Source organism: Littorina saxatilis, linkage group LG9, assembly GCF_037325665.1.
Source record: "Littorina saxatilis isolate snail1 linkage group LG9, US_GU_Lsax_2.0, whole genome shotgun sequence".
In the NCBI taxonomy this organism is placed as follows: Eukaryota; Metazoa; Mollusca; class Gastropoda; order Littorinimorpha; family Littorinidae; genus Littorina; species Littorina saxatilis.
The window spans coordinates 33,001,807-33,024,568 of record NC_090253.1 but is presented as its reverse complement, the minus strand read 5'-3'; the positions used below and the strand labels follow the sequence as shown (position 1 = coordinate 33,024,568).

General features: G+C 41.2%; 1 protein-coding gene across 1 annotated transcript; it reads left to right on the top strand.

Annotated features, from left to right (window-relative positions):
• Nucleotides 1-4,572: 4,572 nt before the first annotated feature.
• Nucleotides 4,573-13,749, top strand: LOC138975886 (uncharacterized). Its single transcript, XM_070348662.1, has 3 exons — nt 4,573-4,998; nt 7,046-7,108; nt 13,442-13,749. Exons 1-3 carry the CDS (start codon nt 4,947-4,949, stop codon nt 13,660-13,662), a joined length of 336 nt encoding a protein of 111 aa, XP_070204763.1. The 5' UTR covers nt 4,573-4,946; the 3' UTR covers nt 13,663-13,749.
• Nucleotides 13,750-22,762: the final 9,013 nt, after the last annotated feature.

The window sequence follows — 22,762 nt, the reverse complement described above, 5'->3', positions numbered from 1 at the left end:
GAAGATTGCTTGACTAAAATTTCAATCGATTTGATCAAAAAACTGATGAGATCATGACATGCAACTTGCACTTACAGCCGGATGTATGACGTCATCAAAGGCATTTATACAAAAACAAAGTCTCGGGATATAATTATTATCAATGGCTCTACATACACATACACACAAACACCATAGACTTGGTTCCCAGTTTGTGTTAAACAATGTAGTCAACAATTGACTAAATATAAAAAGAAGAAGAAGAAATAAGATCCTGTCTAACTCAAACCACCGGGGTCCGGTGTCACGAACTGAAAACTCTGCCTGAACAATCCTTCTCATTGCGGCCAAAGTGCATGCGCTAACATGGGGAGATTAATCAGGTCGTGAACATCCTAACCCTAACCCATGGTTCGTTCGGCCAAAGGGTCGCATTTTTTAAGAGTCCAAGATTGGCGCATGCGCATTGACCGCAATGGGAAGGATTGTTCAGCAGAGGTTTCAGTTCGTGACACCGGTTACTCTGAGCAACTATGATCAATGCATGAGCACTAGGTTACAGAACCACAGTTGAAGGTAAGACACCCCCTCCCCACCCTCATCACCACGGCCTCCGTATCAGAAAGTTTTCATAATCCGCTATAGCTATAACTTCGACCAATATTTTTAATATCCACTGTGACTCGGCGTGTAACCTCTCACCAAATGCAGTTGTTGGGAATCTCTCTACTATCTGCCTGAATGGAGACGTGTTTACATTCCCATCAAACCGGTCTCCATGTAGGCCTACAGACAACATTCCCGAGTAGTTCTCGGACTTCTGAAGCCCACAGCTAATTTTTCTCTGGGTCACTGAAGTCCTTGCGGGAAGTGATTACAGCAAGACAGACTCTGAGCCGGCAATGAAGGACGCGACACCGAAGGTCCAACACCGTCCGCTCGCGAGGAAAAGTCGCTGGGTACTGGCCGCTCTCGGCCTAAATTCTCATTTTCCCCTCCCTTTTTTTACATTTAGTCAAGTTTTGACTAAATATTTTAACATAGATGGGGAATCGAAACGAGGGTCGTGGTGTATGCATTATACAATGCTAAAACAATCCGTAACAAATTTGCCAAGACGAACTTGAACTTCGTCTTCTAAAAATAAGTTACTTGGATTTTTGTTAGCATATTTCATATTGATATGTGAAGCATCTTCTTTTAATTCATCCCTTACTTTAACATATTTATTGCATTTATCTAGAAAATGTATTTCATCTTCTATGACATTGCATTCAATACAAAGACGATTTTCTTTAGGGATATTGTATGTGTGTGTGTGTGTGTGTGTGTGTGTGTGTGTGTGTGTGTGTGTGTAGAGCGATTCAGACAAATCTACTGGACCGATCTTCATGAAACTTTACATGAGAGTTCCTGGGTATGTGTCACAGTTTGGTGACACGAGAAGGGATCGGACTCCGTCAAGGCTTAGGCCGAGAGCCGACCTTCTAAATCCTGTTTCGCGCGTTTGTGTTCAGCTGTCCAGGCCGAGGGCTGAAAGAAACCTAAGGGCTGAAGTCGGAGGATCTGGGCCAACAGGCGCACCTTAACCAACCACAGATCCACGCAAAAACGCTAAATGAAATGTCGACAGCCCGAAATGCAGCGCCGGGCTCCATGAAGAAAAAAAGAACTTCCTCGTCCTGCAGTCCGGACTGACGATCTGACAGCGAACGACAAGAAGAAGAAGCTGGAAAGCTCGGCGCGTTCAGACGTGTCGTGAGGAATCCCAACGACCTGTTTGTAGTCAACACGTGGTGACATCGGGGTCTCGCGTGCCTACTTTGCTGCGACCAAGGGGGGCCGTCGTTCGATGAAATTGGCTGGACTGTCGACGGACAGAGAAAGCAGGATATCTCAAGCAGAAAGGATGCTTGAATGAGACTGAGCAGAACTCGCATGAGCTTATGAGCTCGTTCTGTTCACCTTGAGGCATTCACCTTGGGTCTTCACCTTGGGGGATTCACGTTGGGCTTCGACTGGGGCAACGTCGTCACGAAGGCTGAATGAACGTGGTGAACAGGGGGGGGGGGGGGGAGTCTTTTCTACGGCCGAACTACACTGCACAGTAAAGGAGGAGCGGCATGGCTACATCACCATCCTACGTTCCTTAAAAAACACTGACACTGAGTTAAGTGCATCCATGCAGTAAAACCCTCTCACCTGTCGTCTATCAGCGTTGTTTTCCTTTATGATGAACGTGTAGCCGAGGCAACGTGAAGATACCTGAGCGAAATTGTATTGTAGGGTTATAGCTAGGTACTTTCATCTTTGCACTGTCAGCGTGCTACTTTAATTTTCAACAGTGGCTGACTCTTAGTCAGAGTCAGCTCTTTGTCAGACGCCATCGTTATCATTTGATTCTGGTTTCGAGAAGGGAGGAGGCGAGTTTGCATATAAACAGGCACTTGAACCTGCTTACTTTTGTTGGATTGATCTCTGTTTTGTATGACTGCGAGAGTGGATCGTGGTGTGGTTAGTCGATTAGTAGTAATTGACCGTTCATAGTCATTCATTTGACCATGAAACGTGACAGTATGATATCCCCGGACGTTTTTTTCTTTTTTTGAATAAATGTCTTTGATGACGTCATATCCGGCTTTTTGTAAAAGTTGAGGCCGCACTGTCACGCCCTCATTTTTCGATTAAATGGATTGAAATTGTGGTCAAGCAATCTTCGACAAAGGTCGGACTATGGTATTGCAATTCAGCTTGGAGGCTTAAAAACTAATTAATGAGTTTGGTCATTAAAAATCTGAAAATTGTAATTAAAGTTTTATTTTATAAAACGATCCCAAAATAATTTCATCTTATTCTTCATCATTTTCTGATTCCAAAAACATATAAATATGTCATATTTGGATTAAAAACCAGTGAAAATTGAATATATGAAAATTATGATAAAAATTAAATTTCCGGAATCGATGTAAAAACAATTTCATCTTATTCTTTGTCGGTTTCTGATTCCAAAAACATATAGATATGATACAGTTAAATTAAAAACAAGCTCAGAAAGTTAAAAAGAACAGAGATACAGAAAAGCGTGCTAAATATAACCTGCTCAGCGCAACCACTATATACCGCGATATTCTGGCTAGTCAATTTCACTGCCTTTTGCCACGAGCGGTGGACTGACGATGCTACTAGTATACGGTCTTGGTGAGAGAAAAAAAATGCAGTGCGTTCAGTTTCATTCTGTGAGTACGACAGCTTGTATTTTCGCCTTACGCGACTTGTTTTTCTTCTCCTTCTCCCATTCCATTTCCCATTCCTGTGAATCCTGTTTTTCTGCCTTTTTATTTTTTATTTTAATTTTATGAATGAACGTGTATATGTTACAGTAAATTGTCAAAACCAGTGTCCTTGCTTGTCCTTATTTCTGTTCGTCGATGGTGTTTGTCCACCCGGCACTGCAATGAGATAATGACGATTGCAGTACAAACTTTCCGCGATGCGCAGAAGATTGATTTGTCACTTGTTTCGAGTATCAGTTAATTGGCCCTTTCCTCTTCAGTTATTGACATACCCTTGATGGGTGTGTGCAGTTCTCATTTTTTCTAATACTGTAGTGATTGAATTACATGGACGAAATCTCTCAGGCTATGCGGAATGAAAAATTACAGTAGCGAAAATTGTGTGCGATTTCGTCGCCAAAATGGTTAAAAAAAAAAGCCTAAATTTCCAAATTACACAACATCAGCAAAAATACAGATAAACAGGCAAACAAACAGAACATCTAAATAACTTCAACAATTATATTGACATACTTCAATTAGATAACCTCTACCTCTCTCTCTAGGTGTGTGTGTGTGTGCGCATATGTGTGTGTGTGTGTGTGTATGTGTGTATGTGTGTGTGTGTGTGTGTGTGTATGTGTGTGTGTGAGTGTGTGTGTTGTATTGAGTGCGAACGTGATTGCAGGCATGCGGCGCGCGTGTGTGTGCGAGTCGACTTTTCTTTTTGTTGGTATTATATTGACATACATGTACATTTCAATGTTCTATTATGCATTATGTATTCGTATAGGTAATGTTGTAATTAGTAATACTGTATGATTGCGATTGACAATTGTCCTTATATTGTCTTTATTTTTATGTCTTAGTTTAGCAGCCTAAAATCTCCATCCTTGAGTAATAAAGTTCGTTCGTCCGTTCGTTCGTTCGTTCTCTCTCTCTCTCTCTCTCTCTCTCTCTCTCTCTCTCTCTCCGTTTCAGCTAGGACTGACAACAAACAAAAAAAGGTGTGAGGGAGGGGGGGAGGTGTGGAGGGGATAGGGGAGAAATAAGTGCTGTTAGTGCGAAACACGGTAGGTTTTGTTCAACTACTGTCTCAGTGTGAGCATGATGCTACTGCGGTCAATCCCACCAGTGACGTTTATCACACGTTTCATAGTCCTTACACGACACACAGAAAGTGTCTCAAACATCTGTTTCTGTATGAAGATAATATCAACACTGTCTAGGCGTGTGGTTTGACTTAATAAGTTGTTAACGACCCCAGCTGTCACCAAAGTGCTGATCCTAGCTGTCACATAGGTATTCAATGGACAAACGTACGGCGGTGCGACGTACGTGTCTTTTGTCGCGTCCACTTCTTACAACGGATTGGCTTCTAACAGATGTCGCCTGTAAACGACTCTGCCGTTATATTTTACGAAGTCTTTCATGGGACCTGCTTTGCATTGTTATCCGCCTGTATGATCAATAAGCCACAATTTGCACGGTTTTGCAGTTCATCAGGGCAAACACGGATATGTTGTCTTAAGATTAAGTGGAGGAGCTAATGTAACAGGAGGTCGCTAAACAAATCTTAATAAAATAGTGCCATGTGGAATTTAGTGACACACTGCCAACTGTTTGTGATTCTGACTGAAACCCTTGCAACACATTGTGTCCAACGTGAGTGGTGAAAGACAGAGAAACATCGCAATGGTTTCTGCACAAAGCAAGGTGTGGTTGCTGTGCCTTCTCACCGCCACAGGTAAGTCAGTCCACGGTTAGTGACACTGAGCACAGGTAAGTAAGTCCACGGTTAGTGATACTGAGCACATGCAATTAAGTCCACGGTTATTAGACACTGAGCGCACAGGTAAGTAAGTCCACGGTTAGTGATACTGAGCATAGGTTAGTCAGTCCACGGTTAGTGATACTGAGCACAGGTAAGTAAGTCCACGGTTAGTGATACTGAGCACAGGTTAGTCAGTCCACGGTTAGTGATACTGAGCACAGGTAATAAAGTCCACGGTTATTTGACACTGAGCGCACAGGTAAGTAAGTCCACGGTTAGTGATACTGAGCACAGGTTAGTCAGTCCACGGTTAGTGATACTGAGCACAGGTAATTAAGTCCACGGTTATTTGACACTGAGCGCACAGGTAAGTAAGTCCACGGTTAGTGATACTGAGCACAGGTTAGTCAGTCCACGGTTAGTGATACTGAGCACAGGTAATTAAGTCCACGGTTATTTGACACTGAGCGCACAGGTAAGTAAGTCCACGGTTAGTGATACTGAGCACAGGTTAGTCAGTCCACGGTTAGTGATACTGAGCACAGGTAATTAAGTCCACGATTATTTGACACTGAGCGCACAGGCAAGTAAGTCTACGGTTAGTGATACTGAGCACAGGTTAGTCAGTCCACGGTTAGTGATACTGAGCACAGGTAATAAAGTCCACGGTTATTTGACACTGAGCGCACAGGTAAGTAAGTCCACGGTTAGTGATACTGAGCACAGGTTAGTCAGTCCACGGTTCGTGATACTGAGCACAGGTAATAAAGTCCACGGTTATTTGACACTGAGCGCACAGGTAAGTAAGTCCACGGTTAGTGATACTGAGCACAGGTTAGTCAGTCCACGTTTAGTGATACTGAGCACAGGTAATAAAGTCCACGGTTATTTGACACTGAGCGCACAGGTAAGTAAGTCCACGGTTAGTGATACTGAGCACAGGTTAGTCAGTCCACGGTTCGTGATACTGAGCACAGGTAATAAAGTCCACGGTTATTTGACACTGAGCGCACAGGTAAGTAAGTCCACGGTTAGTGATACTGAGCACAGGTTAGTCAGTCCATGGTTAGTGATACTGAGCACAGGTAATGAAGTCCACGGTTATTTGACACTGAGTGCACAAGTAAGTAAGTCCACGGTTAGTGATACTGAGCACAGGTTAGTCAGTCCACGGTTAGTGATACTGAGCACAGGTAATTAAGTCCACGGTTATTTGACACTGAGCGCACAGGTAAGTAAGTCCACGGTTAGTGATACTGAGCACAGGTTAGTCAGAGCACGGTTAGTGATACTGAGCACAGGTAAGTAAGTCCACGGTCAGTGACACTGAGCGCACAGGTAAGTAAGTCCACGGTTAGTGATACTGAGCACAGGTAAGTAAGTCCACGGTTAGTGACACTGAGCACAGGTAGGTCGGTCCACGGTTAGTGATACTGAGCACAGGTAAGTAAGTCCACGGTTAGTGACACTGAGCACAGGTAGGTCGGTCCACGGTTAGTGACACTGAGCACAGGTTGTATATTATGTTACAGTAAATTCACAAAACCAGGAAATGTAAAATTTTCCTGAACATTGTAGTAAATGTGTAAATTTACTGTTTTCCTCGGGATTTAAAAAACATATTTATATATACTAACATTTCTAGAAAAGGTATAATTTTCCTGGATTTTGGATGCTGTTTTTTTGATGATTTTATTAAACAGGAAAAATGTATACAATAGATTTGTCAAATTGTTCAGATTTCCTGAATTTCTTGTGCTGTTATTTGATGATTGTACTAGACAGGAAAAATGGATCTGGTACATTTGTAAAAATTTGGAAATGTGTAACTTTCCTGAATTCCGGATTCTGTCATTGGAAGATTTTACTAAACAACGAAATTGGATCCAGTAAATTTGTATAATTCGTTGTATTGTAGACATTTTCACACCGAGTTTTTTTTATGACGATGTCATTCGGAAATTCTTCTACTGAAGTTTTCTTAGTTTTTTGATCCGCTGATATATTTCATTTCTTTAAGGTTCCCTGAGAGCTGAGCAGACCAATGGCAGCAACCCAGAAAAGAACCAGACAAGCAGTGAGGGTGAGAGAAGACATTGGTCAAGAAACACGGGGGAATGGACCACCCTTATTTATACTTACTGAGCAAAGACAGTCATTGTTAACGAGTTGCGTTTTTCAGTCAGTGTCTTTTAAATTCAGACTACCTACGCAGCATATTAAGTGAATTCGTGCATGGATATTGATTATCATAGTTGTAGGATCTGTCTCAGTTATTTCGTTTAATCAAAAGTGACGCAATCCGACAGTAATACAGTAGTTAACTTGAATACACAATAATTTTTCGAATCAAAAACTTAATACAAACTCCTTTTTACACTGATTAACCTTCGCCCGACATCGTGGGGCCGTGTGGCCCCAGATGGGTGTTTAATTGCAAATATTTCTGGAACGATTCCAAATTTGTTAATGAGCTTTTAGAAATGCCTCAACCACCTAAACATCTGTTATGTCCTAATAGGTAATTACATTTCATTGAAAACTAATTAAGAAAATACTAGCTAAAGAGAAACCAAAAGTCATATATTCTGTGTAGAGTATGGGGCCGCATGGCCCCACGAAGTCTGCGGAGGGGTATGCATGCCGCTTTCCTTCTTTGAGAAGTATGGGGCCGCACGGACCCACGATTTCTGCGGAGGGGTATGCATGTTTTCCCTTCTTTGAGAAGTATGGGGCCGTACGGCCCCACGATGTCTTCCGCGTGTAGTCAATAACGAAGTCGGGCGAAGGTTAAGTCAATTTTTGACTAAATGTACGTTTTAACATAAACTTCGCCAAAAATTCATTGCGACAATTTTCGCACTCAAATTAAAGATTAAACATTTCTTTTACAGGGATCACGTGACCGCCTCTCAAATAAGGGTACCCTCAAAAACGACCGGACAAAAAATGAGAGACCTATTAAAAAATCGACGAAAAATCACAATAGACAAAACTTTGCAACTTTTTCATACGAGAAGAAAGTCAGATCAATTATCTACCCTGAACCATCCTGACCTCAGGTCAAAATGAGTTCGGCTCATTCTCTCCCTGACAGGATGCCTTGAGTTTCCTTGTCTGACAAGGAAACCGATTTTTTTTTTTAACATATTTAGAGCTTTTCGTAATGTGTTATGGATATAAGCAGATTCGCGATCGTCGATAATGATTTTTCATGGTGTTGTGTAATTTTTAAATTACAAAGGAATTGATTTGTAAGACAGTTTCAAGGGAGCTCTTTTTTCGCGGCTGTATTTACTGTGCAAACAACTCTTAATATGGCAAAAGTGTCACGTGATAATCAACCGTTTGGTTTCGGCGTTCGCTGAAGCAGACGATTTTTTCTGTAGTGATGCAACCATATATTACGGTCTCCTTCCGGCAGCAGTCCCAAAATTTCGACTTGTTTTGACCTTAGAACGATGTCTTTATCATAACTGTGAAGAACAGAACGGAGATCACTGTCGAAGTCGGCCAATCTGCAATTATTTTCGTCTCGCGAACACGGCTCGCAAACAACATATGGGAGATAACTTGTTTTGATAGATTCGCGTAGGAGTTTCGCGTCCGGTCAGAGAGATAACTGGCAATAGCCGTTGAGCAATGTAATGAGAATGACCCTGAACATGATGTTTTGTTGAGCGAGCTTTCGCTTTTCGTGTGCTATGCTATTCCTACTGAGGCAGATGTCGATCGCATGAGTGGTCAAAAACGGGAGGGTTTACGTCATTTTTGAGGGGTTAAATGACAAAAAGCGCTGTATTTCAGCAAAGTGGATTGCTCTGACGCAAATTTGCTAGCCCTGTAAACATGCTTGATATTTTTAGGATGAATACTGTGCCGCCACACCGATGCTTAACCAAGCGTGACCGCAGCATGCTGTCAGTGCAAATTAACGGTTTAAGCGTGTTTTGGTTTAAGCGTGTTTTATCCCCGAGTAGGCCTACGCAGTACTAGGGTCCAACAGACTTTAATTGTGTGTGTGTGTGTGTGTCTGTCTGTCTGTCTGTCTGTCTCGACTTAACAGCTTATTGCTGGGAAACTACTGGGCGCAGTTCGTTCAAAAGTTGATACACTAACTTGATAATAGGTCCGATTGATCGTATTAAAACTTCATAATGTTACCTGGGACCTAAATGCCCCAAAAAACACAAAAGCCACTCTTAACGGTGGGAGTTTTTGCGGTGGGAGGCTGGTCGCTTTGCGAACAGCCTGAACTAAAGGGGAGACTTGAGCGGCGAACACGTCACGCAGTGACGAGAAAAGCATGATTTCAGTGCAAGCCAGACAACGGGTGGGGAAATGGTCTCGGCAAAGAAATTACAATGCAGGGTTTGGTCTCGGTGAAAGAGAGACAGAGAGCACGAGAGAGTCTATGGCCAAAGTGATCGGGGATCGATTCTCGGCATGGGCGGTCTATATTTTTACATTTAGTCAAGTTTTGACTAAATGTTTTAACGTAGAGGGGGAATCGAGACGAGGGTCGTGGTGTATGTGCGTGCGTGCGTGTGTGTGTGTGTCTGTGTGTGTGTGTGTAGAGCGATTCAGACTAAACTACTGGACCGATCTTTATGAAATTTGACATGAGAGTTCCTGGGTATGATATCCCCAGACGTTTTTTTTTATTTTTTTGATAAATGTCTTTGATAACGTCATATCCTGCTTTTCGTGAAAGTTGAGGCGGCACTGTCACGCCCTCATTTTTCAACCAAATTGGTTGAAATTTTGGTCAAGTAATCTTCGACAAAGCCCGAACTTTGGTATTGCATTTCAGCTTGGTGGCTTAAAAATTAATTAATGACTTTGGTCATTAAAAATCTGAAAATTGTAAAAAAAAATAAAAATTTATAAAACGATCCAAATTTACGTTCATCTTATTCTCCATCATTTTCTGATTCCAAAAACATATAAATATGTTATATTTGGATTAAAAACAAGCTCTGAAAAAAATTAAATATATAAAAATTATTATCAAAATTAAATTGTCGAAATCAATTTAAAAACACTTTCATCTTATTCCTTGTCGGTTCCTGATTCCAAAAACATATAGATATGATATGTTTGGATTAAAAACACGCTCAGAAAGTTAAAACAAAGAGAGGTACAGAAAAGCGTGCTATCCTTCTTAGCGCAACTACTACCCCGCTCTTCTTGTCAATTTCACTGCCTTTGCCATGAGCGGTGGACTGACGATGCTACGAGTATACGGTCTTGCTGAAAAATGGCATTGCGTTCAGTTTCATTCTGTGAATATATACTTGACTAAATGTTGTATTTTCGCCGCGACTTGTTTTTATTCTTTTTTTAAATTCTCGTTTACTATTGTTTATTATGAACGTTTTAATGTTTTATTTCACTCTAATAATTTTTTTAATTGTGTAAAATAAATAAATAATTTTTTTATTTTTTTTTTTATAATCCAAGTGACCCGGGTTCGATTCCCGGCATGGGCGGTCTATTTTTTTTTTTTTTTTTTTTTTTTTTTTAATTCTTGTTTACTATTGTTTATTATGAACGTGTTAATGTTTTATTTTACTCTAATAATTTTTTTAATTGTGTAAAATAAATAAAACTTTTTTTTCTTTTTTTTAAATCCACGTGCACAAGACAAAAACTTTCATACTGGGGGAGCGAGCCAGTCTGAAGAGTACTCGGGTCCAGCTGATAACAATTAAGACATGGCGAACAAGTGATAACTTTAACCCGTTTCTGTCAAAATATTTCATAATATTTTATACACATAAAATGAAGAGAGAGAGAGAGAGAGAGAGAGAGAGAGAGAGAGAGAGAGAGAGATAGAGAGTGCTTTGCTACATCTATTGCAGTCACTGTTAATATAATATCAGCCGAAGCGATCAGTTGACATAACATAATCTTGTACACATGTACAACAGAAAATATTTTCGTGTTCAAAAATATAGTTAAATCAGTATTTCCAAACAAGAGTGTTTTGCAGTCCAGAACGTGCGTTGGCAGACTATTGAATAAAATGGTTCTATGTTCTTTAAATTTTGGACAATGTAACAAAATAATTTCAGCATCTTCCGGGCATACTCCACACGTGCATTCTAAATTATCAGAGAGGTGTAGGTTAACAAGGTGTTGTTGCAAATCGCTCATATTTAATCTCAATTAACCTGCTGTGAAATACCTGTGCCTGGCGGCTGCCTAAAATAATAATACTGTGGAACAACAACATCTCCATCGGTCAAATATCTTTTAAATTCACCAACTGACTGCGTTTGTCGTATATTTTCTGGAAGATTATTCCACAAAGCTGTCGTTGAAGGAAAAAATGAAGATTTACATAACTCACTTCTGCATAATGGAACCTTGCGTTCAAGAGGGCGTCGTCTGTGGTAAGGATTTACATCGGAAACCAGGACCGGCAGTTTGGAATATAAATATTCTGGGGTTAAACGATTTACAATTTTATAATACAGCAAGAGTTTATGACGACGTCGACGTCGCCTTTCTTTCAGGGGCACAAACCCGATTCATTATACAATTTTTGGTGGCTTGTATCACGAACTGCACCTACAATAATTCGGATTGCATCGATATGCAAGGTCTCTAACTCGTCTGCTAAACACTTCGTACAGTTATCCCAAATAACGTCCGCGTAACCAAACAATGGTAATGTAAAGGATTTGTATATAACTTCAAGCGATTTTCTGTTTAAAACGTTACATGTTTCTCCATTTTTGGCTCACGTAAGTGTAGCCTATGCGATGCTAACTTTTGTCTGTCTGTGCGTGCGTGCGTGCGTGCGTGCGTGCGTATGTATGTATGTATGTATGTCTGTGGTAGAAACTTTAACATTTGAAGACGTCACAACATTTGAAGACGTCACATTATGACGTAAGAGGGTTAGACGTCACGCGAAGGAATTACTGAAAGTCTCGGTCATTGTTATTATGAGCGGGCCGAGACTAGTTTTTTCTTCGAAATCGGCCATTCAGATCTAGATCTAGTGTCTCGCTTTCTTGCACAGTGTCACCGGCCTATGCCGCTTACTGTGTGTGTGTGTGTGTGTGTGTGTGTGTGTATGTGTGACGAAGTGATTGAGTTTGTGTTACTGTTTGTCGATTACTTACGTGAGCCTTGAAGGCTTCGCCTCTTGTTCTATTTGTCATTACCTCTCCGTGCGATCGTCACCTGCATCAGGAGTAATAGCATAGCACACGTAATACGTAAGCTAGCTAAATAAAGCATCATGTTCTGGGTAGATAATTGATTTGACTTTCTTGTAAGTAAACGTTGCACATTTTTGTCTACTGTGATTTTTCGTAGATTTTTAATTGGGGGGTACCTTTATTTGAGCTGCGGTCACATGGTCTTTGTAAAATAAATCTTAAATCAGATAGATGATCCAGATATTCAAGTGAAACGGCAACTCGCATAGAAAGTTTGAATGAAATGACACGGGAATTAATGTTTTAATGTGAGTGCAAAATATGTCGCAATAATTTTTTGGCGCAGTATATAGACTGCGAATCGAGTTTGGGGTCGTGATGTGTGTGTGTTTGTGTGTGATCGATTAAGAGGAATCTACTGGGCCGATCTTCATGAAACTTTAGATAAAAGTTCTTCCAGTTGATATCCCTAGACACTTTTTGTCCCTTTTTTTTCGATAAAGGTCTTTGATGACGTCATATCCGGCCTTTTGTGAAAGTTGAGGCGGTACTGTCAGAGCCTCATTTTTTAATCAAATTGATTGACAGTTTGGTCAAGCGATCTTCGACGAAGCTCAGACAATGGGATTGTATTTCAGCTTGGAAGCTTAAAAATTGATGAATGAGTTTGGTCATTAAACATCTGAAAATTCCAATTAAGATCAAAATTTTAGAAATCGCTCCAAAAAAGATGTCATCTTATTCTTTATCATTTCCTTATTCCAAAAACATAAAGATATCTTATGCTTGGAATAAAAAAAACCACACACACGCTCAGGAAGCTACACACACACAAAACGCTGTAGGCTACTACACTATACTGGCTTGTCACTTCAAGCGATCAGCTACGTTTTCCACGTGAATCATAGTTTGTTTACGCTTTTAGTCTTGGTTTCGGAGTATCCGCGAAGCATTGTTTTCATGACATAGGCCTACAGTGCCTTCAGTATCATTCTGTGCGTTTGACAGATTGACTAAATGTATTTATTTCGCTTCACCCGACTTGTTTGTATTTTGGTTGCAGTAAGGTCAGGTTGTAAGACTAGGCTGTGCCTAAAAACCTCTATCCTTATGTATTAATAACCAATCAATCAATCATTCGATCATTCAATCAATCAATCTCTCCCTCTCTCTCTCCCTCCCGATTAGAAAAGAACTTTGCGACCTTCTCCCCACAAGCATAGTTTTACTGCGTGTTTCAGCAAAGACCAGTGACAACAAGGAGATGTTTCTGGTGCCACAGAAAGCCTGTGATTTCCTGGCTCGAAAGCACAGATCGCACGATTTGGTGGGCGAGCTCCTGCCTTACCTCTTGGACCTGGATGACTTTGGCTACTGGCCGAAACGCTGTAAGGAGGAGATGCTCTCCAATCCCTCTGCTAGACCTGCGTACTGTCCAGCTGAGACCGAGACATCGACATAATCATACATCACATTCACATGGCAGTGGAGATCATTGGCCCTAGAATAATTATATTTCAGTCTCTCAAACAGAGACCGTGTTTAAGAACTCCTGGTGATAATTATTGTGTGTGTGTGTGTGTGTGTGTGTGTGTGTGTGTGTGTGTGTGTGTGTCCAACGCAATAGCTACGTCACTGTCATTTTGACAACCATGATACTCAAGTCGCTGTTAGGTGAACATCGTGACAATGACACTAATAAATGTTTTGGATAACGCAATACTTACTTCTCCCTAATATGGACACCGCGGTTATTACGTCACAGTTACATTGACACCCAATACTGACATCATTGCTCTATAAACTCAGCTAGTCTGGCGTGACGTTTCTCTTAGAGTATCATCAACTCATGTCCCTAAAAGGAACATTTCCTGTGACGACATTAAGGACCCCCTAGTTAGATTACGTGACGTTTATCTGAAAACCACAGTACATATATTAGAAAAACGAAAAATTGTTATGAGCACACCACAACACTTACCTTCGTTGTCACGTGAATACCCCTTCGATACTGAAGTGTTCACTGTTAAGTAAACATCACAATATTGTCGATGTCACAATGCACGTCACGATATTGTTATCACTTTTGCATCCAGACATCCCAACCAGCAGGGCTCTCATTCCACACCATCGACATTTAGACATAGCTATAAAGATGCCATGAGTCGACATTATTGCTATAACGGTAGTGCAAACTTGTACGCTGATAGTGCATTATCCCACGTACGTGTGAGATACCACTCATGTCATATAGAGAGATTAAGTATACAGTTTTAGAGGTAGTAGTAGTGGTTAACTTAAGGATAATCTATGTATCATGACGCATTCCGCTTTCCATAACGAAACCGACAACGGCGTCTTGGCCCGTGCGTTTAGTTTCACTTTCGTTAACGTGATGGGAGGGAAGACAACTGTTGCAATAATTCGATAGAGTAGCGTCCCAGGTCTGGACTCGTCAGTTGGAAAAAGAAGAAAAGTCATACACGGAGCAGACGACACAGCCGAAAACAAGAACAAAAGAAACGATTATTGCAATGTTGTTTGTATTGATACATCTTAAGGTAATCTTGAACTTTAGCGTGTTAAATTCATAGCTCAGAATCCAGTGACATTCTTGACTTATTTTTGATACAAGTCCATGTAAGCAAGCCAAAGAACATTTGTCGTGAAATTAATTGACGGATTGAACTCCAAACTTAAGCATAATTAATTAATTTGGTTGTTCAATCGACGAAAATGCGCCGAAAATGGCGTACGTTGTCAACCATGGGACATCAATTACACGAAAGAGTTGTCTCCCTTGTTCGCTCACACGGATAATTCCTTCTTTGACCCATGTAAATGAAATGCATTCGTACAGTTCATCAGAGTTCATTCCGTAACTTCAAAGGGATCTAAAATGACTTGTTATGATTACAAGTGCAGGCTCTACAAATTTGGAGACTTAAATGCCTCTGAATTATGATCTATGAATTTAACACGCTAAAGTTAAAGATTAGCCTACCCATCTTAATGTTTCTGTGATACATTTTAACCACTCAATTGTTGAATACAAGGGCGGATCAATTCACTTTGGAGGGGGGGTTACAAAATGACTGCGAAGATACAAGTTGACGGCGCCGAAGGCGCCTAAGCCTCTAGGGGGGTCCGGGGGCATGCCCCCCCGGAATTTTTTTTTATCCAAAGAAGCAAAATAGAGCTATCTGGTGCATCCTGAGCCAATAAATTACCTCTTTTTTTGGGGGGGGGTGGGGGGGTTACGTAACCCGTGTAACCCCCCCCCCAGATCCGCCCTTGGGCGCATGCAGAACGTTCGACGTGTACACAATCTTCAGAAAGTCAATTCGCTAGAAGAAAAGTGTTTGCGTGCATCTTTCTCTGTCTGCAGATTCACTCATTCCGATTTATTTCTTTGGCTGAGAATTTAGTGCATCAAACCTGGAATAAATCACACATGAAACTAACATTTGTATCATTAAGTTGTTCAGTAACATACTGGTTATAAAGAAATGTATGAATAAACATGCGTTCGCTGAGTTTTTACATAACATTCAGGGCTCGTTATTTCTGTCGATTTTAACCACCGCTCGTTAGCAGATCAAAGGGAGCAAACGTAAACTTTGACCCCTAACCTTTGAACTGTGCACAAAACGCTGACGTCACCACATACAAAAAGTACCGATAACCACTAACACTTTAAGAATTTTAAGAACAAACACGTCACACGTGCAATATTTTCCATAGTGACGTTACTTTGCTTTGATGTCAAAGATTGCACGAGGCATTATAAGAGTAAAGAGATCGAGGTTCCATTAGAAGCATCTTCAATTTGCATGCGTCGACTCGGGGATGTTTGGAGCTGAAGGCATGTACGGACAGTATCTATCTATATATACGACTAGTGTCTGTCTGTCTGTCTGTCTGTCTGTCTGTTCGCGATGCACGGCCAAAGTTCTCGGTGGATCTTTTTCAAATTTGGACACCGTATTCAGCTACACCCCGGACACAACCTCATCGATGAGATATTTCAACACGTGCTCTCAGCGCGCAGCGCTGTGCGCGCTGAACCAATTTTTTGTTTTGTTTTGTCGGGATCCACTACCAGTAACTCTACCTTATCTTCTCCAGTGTTTTCAGCCGCGATTATCGCCCTTCCTCCGTGTGGCGTCAATCCATATTCCCGTTACTACGTTACTATTTTTAGAAGGTCACTGCACGTTACTATGTTTAGAAGGTCTCCAGTGTTTTGCGCGTTCATCTCCTTTCCTTCGTGCGCCGGCGAAGCCGGCGTACACCCGGCAAAGCCGGGTCCCAGGCGCAGCCTGGTATTCGGCTCTACTTCTTCCCGGCGAAGCCGGTACCCGGCGAAGCGGGTAATCATCTAGTGTAAGATAAACAGAATACTACATTTACACTCGTTGTTTTTTCAAATATTAAAAAGCTCGCTTTCGCTCGCAGTTCAATATTTAAAAAGCAACTCGTGTAAATCTGGTACGACACAGACAGCCATGTAGTATTCTCTATTTACTGCATGGTGTATCAAGGCTGACGTTACTGTCATACAAGAAAGGAAGTTGATCAGAGATCAACAGAGCGCAATCATGCTGTTGAACATTGTTTCCATGGGGTTATTATATGTGTGTGTGTGTGTGTGTGTGCCGGTGTGTGTGTGTGTCGGTGTGTGTGTGTTGCCTGCAATAACTGATTTGCAAAAGGTAGTACATGTACATTGCATCTTCATGGTCAGAGGGATTGTAAGCATGTGTAAGAGACAAAGGAACCGAGGAGCATTTTGTTGAAATTGTGATCAAAGTGATTAATTCAACGAAGCAGCACAGATGTCGACCTGATGTGCATGTCATGAGAGTAGTTGCTAATTGATGCCGGTGCTAGTATGTGAATGCACAAACTTGTGTTTGTAATCATGCAGAATATAATTTGCGAGGAATGACTGAGTAAAATCGAAATTTTTTTTTCTTTTAGACAATAGAGTAAAAGTACCACTTAATATACATTTCCCGTTTTCACATAGTTATTACATAAGTTCACTTCCCAGTGCGTGTAGCCAAGACATGATGTGCATCACCAGTAGACGTATAAGAAACTTTATCCAGATTCACCATGCATGGAACTACTACGAATAGCAGACAATCTAACTGCCGAAAGTCACCGTAAAGAACGCTCGTTAAAGCTCTACATACAATTCCACCGTTGCTTACCCTTCGCCTTTTCATGATAGTTTACAATGATGCTGCGATTGTACAGAGAGGGAACCTTTAGAAGCAAAGGCATTCCTCTTCAGCTCGATCGTTCTCTAAAATCCATGTTCACGTACTTTGAAGAATGTCGCAACTCTACATGGTAGAAAACAAAAGTTACAAAGGACATAAGGGACCTTACTTCCCATACATTCTACACGGTGGCCATCAAAACAAATGTCACCTTCTGTCATTCAGTGAGTGTGAGAAAGCCTGGATGAAGTAGAGAGTAATTTGACAATCGCAGTTAAAGATGTAACATAAAATTGTAAACAAAACTTGAGAAGTAAACATATGCAAGGTATATGAAAAGAGACTGTTATAAATAAAACAACAACAAAACGAGCAACCACTGATTGATAATGAACATTATGGACATTAAATAATAAGGATGGGTATGAGTGCATAGTTTGTGCACGAGATCACATGTAAACTTCGCAGAAAGGGAATCAAAGGAGTGGGCAACAATCACGGCACACAAACACTCTCTTTCCTATCCTGTTGAATACATATACGACCACGGCTAATCAAGGTTTCAATGTTTCAATGTTTTATAGTCGTGTTTAGATCCTTGTGGTTTTTTAAGCTAACACAATAAACAACTAACCCAAACACATAGCCTACAATGAAAATGCACGCAGACACAGCCAACGCTGAAAAAAAACCTACAAAGAAAGGTAAATCACGTGAAGAATGACCTACTCAGCCATACCTCTGTTTTTGATGGCCGCAGGAGCGGACATCTATTGCAATGCGTTCGGAGAGGTGACATGAGTCGTTTGTTACCGTTCTCACGAGATCAGTTGTTGAAACCAACTTTGTTATCTATGCTGTTCCGGAAATGAGCTGCGCTTTTTTTGGAATTCAAACAGTATCAAGTCACTGTTGTCCCAATTGCGCTGTTTCGGAAATGAGCTGCACCTCGTCTGTCTGTTTATAGCAACACACACTGTCTGTCACGTACACTCGACTATCTCCGTCTCTCCCTCGCTCTACCTTCGTGTCTGTGTGTGTATCTGTCTCTCTCTCAATCTTTTTCTCTCAGTCTCGAGATCTCATGCGCTATCTCTCTCTCTCTCGAGTCATTTTCTCTCACCCGGTGTTCATTTATCTGTTTCTCCGTCTCGAGTCACTTTCTGTCTATCTGTCTGTCTGTCTGTCTGTCTGTTTGTCTCTGTCTCTCTCTCTCTCTCTCTCTCTCTCTCTCTCTCTCTCTCTCTCTCTGTATGTATGTCTTTGTCTGTGTCTCCCTCTGAGCAAAGAGTGTATCCCTACGGACCGTAGGGATACACTCTTTGCTCTGAGTCTCTCCGCCTCTGTCTTTCCATGTATGTCTCTGTCTATGTGTGTGTGTGTATGTCTCTCTCTCTCTCTCTCTCTCTCTCTCTCTCTCTCTCTCTCTCTCTCTCTCTCTCTCTCTCTCTCTCTCTCTCTCTCTCTCAGTCTCTCTCATACGACTCCTGGCACGCAGGTCAAAGCAGAGGTGTCAGTCTTGTGTTAACTTGAGTGCACGTGTACCCAGCAGGAGGGGGGTGATTCGGGTCAGAAGTGTGGGGTAACTCGACCACTTGGCTTATGGTGGAGACAGCTGGAAGATCTCTGAATATAATTGAAGAGGAGTAGTCGTCCTTTTAGAAAATGAGTACTCTGCCTTGCAGATTAGAAGTTTGTCACGGCTGTCCGGGCTGGGTAAAGGGAGTGGCCGTGGAGGGGAAGGTGGGGGGGGGGGGGAGTGGGTAAGAGAGGGGTAAGACTAAGAGAGACGAAAGAGGAAACTGGACAGGGAAAAGTCACTGCCTGAAGCATTCAATAAAGCCAGAAAAAAAGAAAGTACGACATGACTGTAGGTTTTCAATTCATATTTTTGCAAAGTGTGTGTTCGTGGCTGCTTTCATGGGGTGCCTGTATCCTCAGGAATTTGAGGATTTCTTTTATCTCTCTTTTTCTGACATCGTTCATTTAACGTCATTTTTACATGACAATTTTTTTCTCTTGTAGTAGTTTGACCTTATTGTTTTAGTACAAGAAGAGCTCGTTCACCAGTAGCAAAGACTCACTCAGTCCGTCAGTGTGTGTGATGGGGGGAGGGCCTCTCCCGTGACCGGCCACCTGCAATGTACGGACAGGTTTGCACTGGCCCTAGGGTGTCCGTTCATGAGAGGGACTGCTGTAGCAGTAAAACTAGTGTGATACATAAGTAATCAATTTATCCACTTGACTATATTCACAACAGGGACTTATCACTCTTCTTTGCATGTTTTTATGCCTACGTATTTTCAAATACTCTGCAACACATGTAACTCAAATACAACATGTGCCCGTACACTACCGCTTCTTTTATGAAAACATTGCTTCGGCCATGTTGATTTTAATCAACCAATTTTCTTGTCCTCTCTACCGTCCCTTCACCTCCCGGCTTTACCACAATCACCACCCAGCTACCTTCACGGCCTGAGTGTGAGTAATAATAAATAATAATAATAATGGACATTTGATATAGCGCATAATCATATATATGCTCAATGCGCTTTACATATTAATTTCTGCCGTGTGAGATGGAATTTTTTACACAATATATCACGCATTCACATCGGCCAGCAAACCTCAAGCCTATTAGGGCGAGCATTCACCTTTCACGGCCTTTATTCCAAGTCACACGGGTATTTGGTGGACATTTTTATCTATGCCTATACAATTTTGCCAGGAAAGACCCTTTTGTCAATCGTGGGATCTTTAACGTGCACACCCCAATGTAGTGTACACGAAGGGACCTCGGTTTTTCGTCTCATCCGAAAGACTAGCACTTGAACCCACCACCTAGGTTAGGAAAGGGGGGAGAAAATTGCTAACGCCCTGACCCAGGGTCGAACTCGCAACCTCTCGCTTCCGAGGCAAGTGCGTTTACCACTCGGCGGAAAGAGACTCAAACTCAGACACAGAACTTTATTACAAAAGGATAAAGGTTTTAGGCAAAGCCTATTCTTCCAGCCTGTCCTTTAGACAACACATAACGACAGACGCACATAGAAAACAAAACCATCAATCATATAAAATACAGAAATACATTGTATGGCTGAGTAGGTCATTCTTAACGTGATTTACCTTTCTTTGTTTTGATTTACCTTTCATTGTATACATTGAGAGAGAGAGAGAGAGAGAGAGAGAGAGAGAGAGAGAGAGAGAGAGAGAGAGAGAGAGAGAGAGAGAAAGAGAAAGAGAGAGAGAGAGAGAGAGAGAATGGAATTGAATTGAATTGAACTTTATTTAACAAGGATTAAGATTTAAGGCTATGCTTTTTCTTACAATCTGTCCTTGGGACGCACAGACACACAATGATAAAATTAAAAAATTAGAAATTAAAAAGTTAACAACAAAAGGAGGTCGGAAAACTTGAGCACGTGATGATAAAGATGACGATGATGATGATGATGATGATGATGATGATGATGATGATGATGATGATGATGATGAAGGTGAGGCATGCAGAGCATACATATGTGGTTATTCATAAAGTCAAATGCATACTATGCAGGTAAATAAGTACAAGCTGGTAGCAATCGGACATATAGCAATAGTACAACAAAAATATGTTCAGAATATACAATGCACCGTATCTTTGACGAATGAGAGAGAGAGAGAGAGTGAGAGAGAGGGAGGGAGAGACAGACAGAGACAGATACAGAAGCAAGAGAGACAGACAGAGAGAGACAGGGACAGACAGACAGACAGACAGACAGAGTGACTCGAACCGGAGAATCAGACAAATGAACACCGGGAGAGAAAAAAAATCAAGAGAGAGCGCCTGAGATGGAGAGAGAGAGAGAGAGAGAGAGAGACAGACAGACAGACAGACAGACAGACAGACAGACAGACAGACAGATAGACAGACATACACTAGGGCAGAGCGAGAGACTGAGAGACTTGTAGTGTATGTGACAGAGACTTGTAGTGTATGTCATTATTTATCATTTTACACCGCAGAATTCTCACTATGCGCGCGATACATTTCTGGAATCGCGTAGCACAAAGTTGGAATTCCTATAATAGCGGCTAGATACATTTCATGTGACGAAAGGAGGAAAGGCAACTCGGTCGTGTAAGTGATGTCGCTTGGTTGCCCTGTAGGGCGTATGTATTTTGAACAGAACACACACTATAAATATGATTAAAAATTATTTAGACATAGGGGAAGGGCTCCTAATATGGACCGGCTCCTAATATGGACCACCTCCTGTTCTGACAAACTAGCGCTCACAATAGTTTTATTCGCTGTATTCAGCCTCTCTGGATAACTTGCACATGTCAAAACAGTTGCAGAAATACAAATCTCAAAACCGTTATGCTTCTTCTCTTTTTTTCACTTTTGGCAGCGTTCACTCTAAATTTGCCGCCTAACTTGAACGGACTCGTTTCTGTCCACAGCCAAAGCTTTTATCACACAAAAATTGCAATATATGACAGCTAAGATCGTATTTGCTACATTTTAGCAGTGTTGACCCCGAGTTTTTACTGCAAACAAAAAATAATAGGAAAATCTCAAAGTATGTGCGAGTCCCCTAATATGGACCACCTTCAACAAATCGAAGAAAATAAAAGCTAAAGGCTGTTTTCATTCATTCATTAAGAAGCTTGCTGGAAATAACCTATAACTAGCCCTCAAGATTTAAAAAAGAAAAAGAAAAAAAGTCTTCTTTTCGTGGACGTTGATAATTTCACTTATTTTCACTCTATTTTGATAACCTTCTTTAGTTTCCTGGTGTGCTTCAAATAATGCTCTCATCAACCCGAAACAGATACATCTAAAGCTTATTTTATTTAGTCTTTTTCTTTATTTCTTTATTTGGTGTTTAACGTCGTTTTCAACCACGAAGGTTATATCGCGACGGGTATTTAGTCTGACTTGTACACTAAGTCGTATCATGTTATTTTGAAGTACAGGGGGATTTTTACAGTGATTCGTGAAGGCTGCTTCATTGGTCCATATTAGGCGCCCAGGCTCCTAATATGGACCATTTGTGATTTTTTTCTGTATTTAATTTTTGCTGAATGTCTATCGAAGCTATTTCACTCTAATTAGGCCTAACGGTTAACCTAAGAGAGAAGGACTACCAAACACAAAATGAAACTTCTTCGCAAGAAAACAAGCTAGTTGTCAGCAATAAACAAAAAGTGGTCCATATTAGGAGCCCTTCCCCTATAAAAGCCTGTCAACAGACACTGGCCCACTCCAGAATGATTTAACAAAAAGAAAACAGGAAAAAAAATAAACAGGATAAAAGTAGACCATAGTGAGTCCACCGTGTT

What these genes read in the sequence shown, in the direction of transcription:
- LOC138975886 (XM_070348662.1), top strand. Translation starts at nt 4,947, where the DNA reads ATGGTTTCTGCACAAAGCAAGGTGTGGTTGCTGTGCCTTCTCACCGCC. An exon ending in GTGCCTTCTCACCGCCACAG is followed by an intron (nt 4,999 to 7,045) that starts GTAAGTCAGTCC and finishes CATTTCTTTAAG; the next exon opens with GTTCCCTGAGAGCTGAGCAG. An exon ending in GAACCAGACAAGCAGTGAGG is followed by an intron (nt 7,109 to 13,441) that starts GTGAGAGAAGAC and finishes TGCGTGTTTCAG; the next exon opens with CAAAGACCAGTGACAACAAG.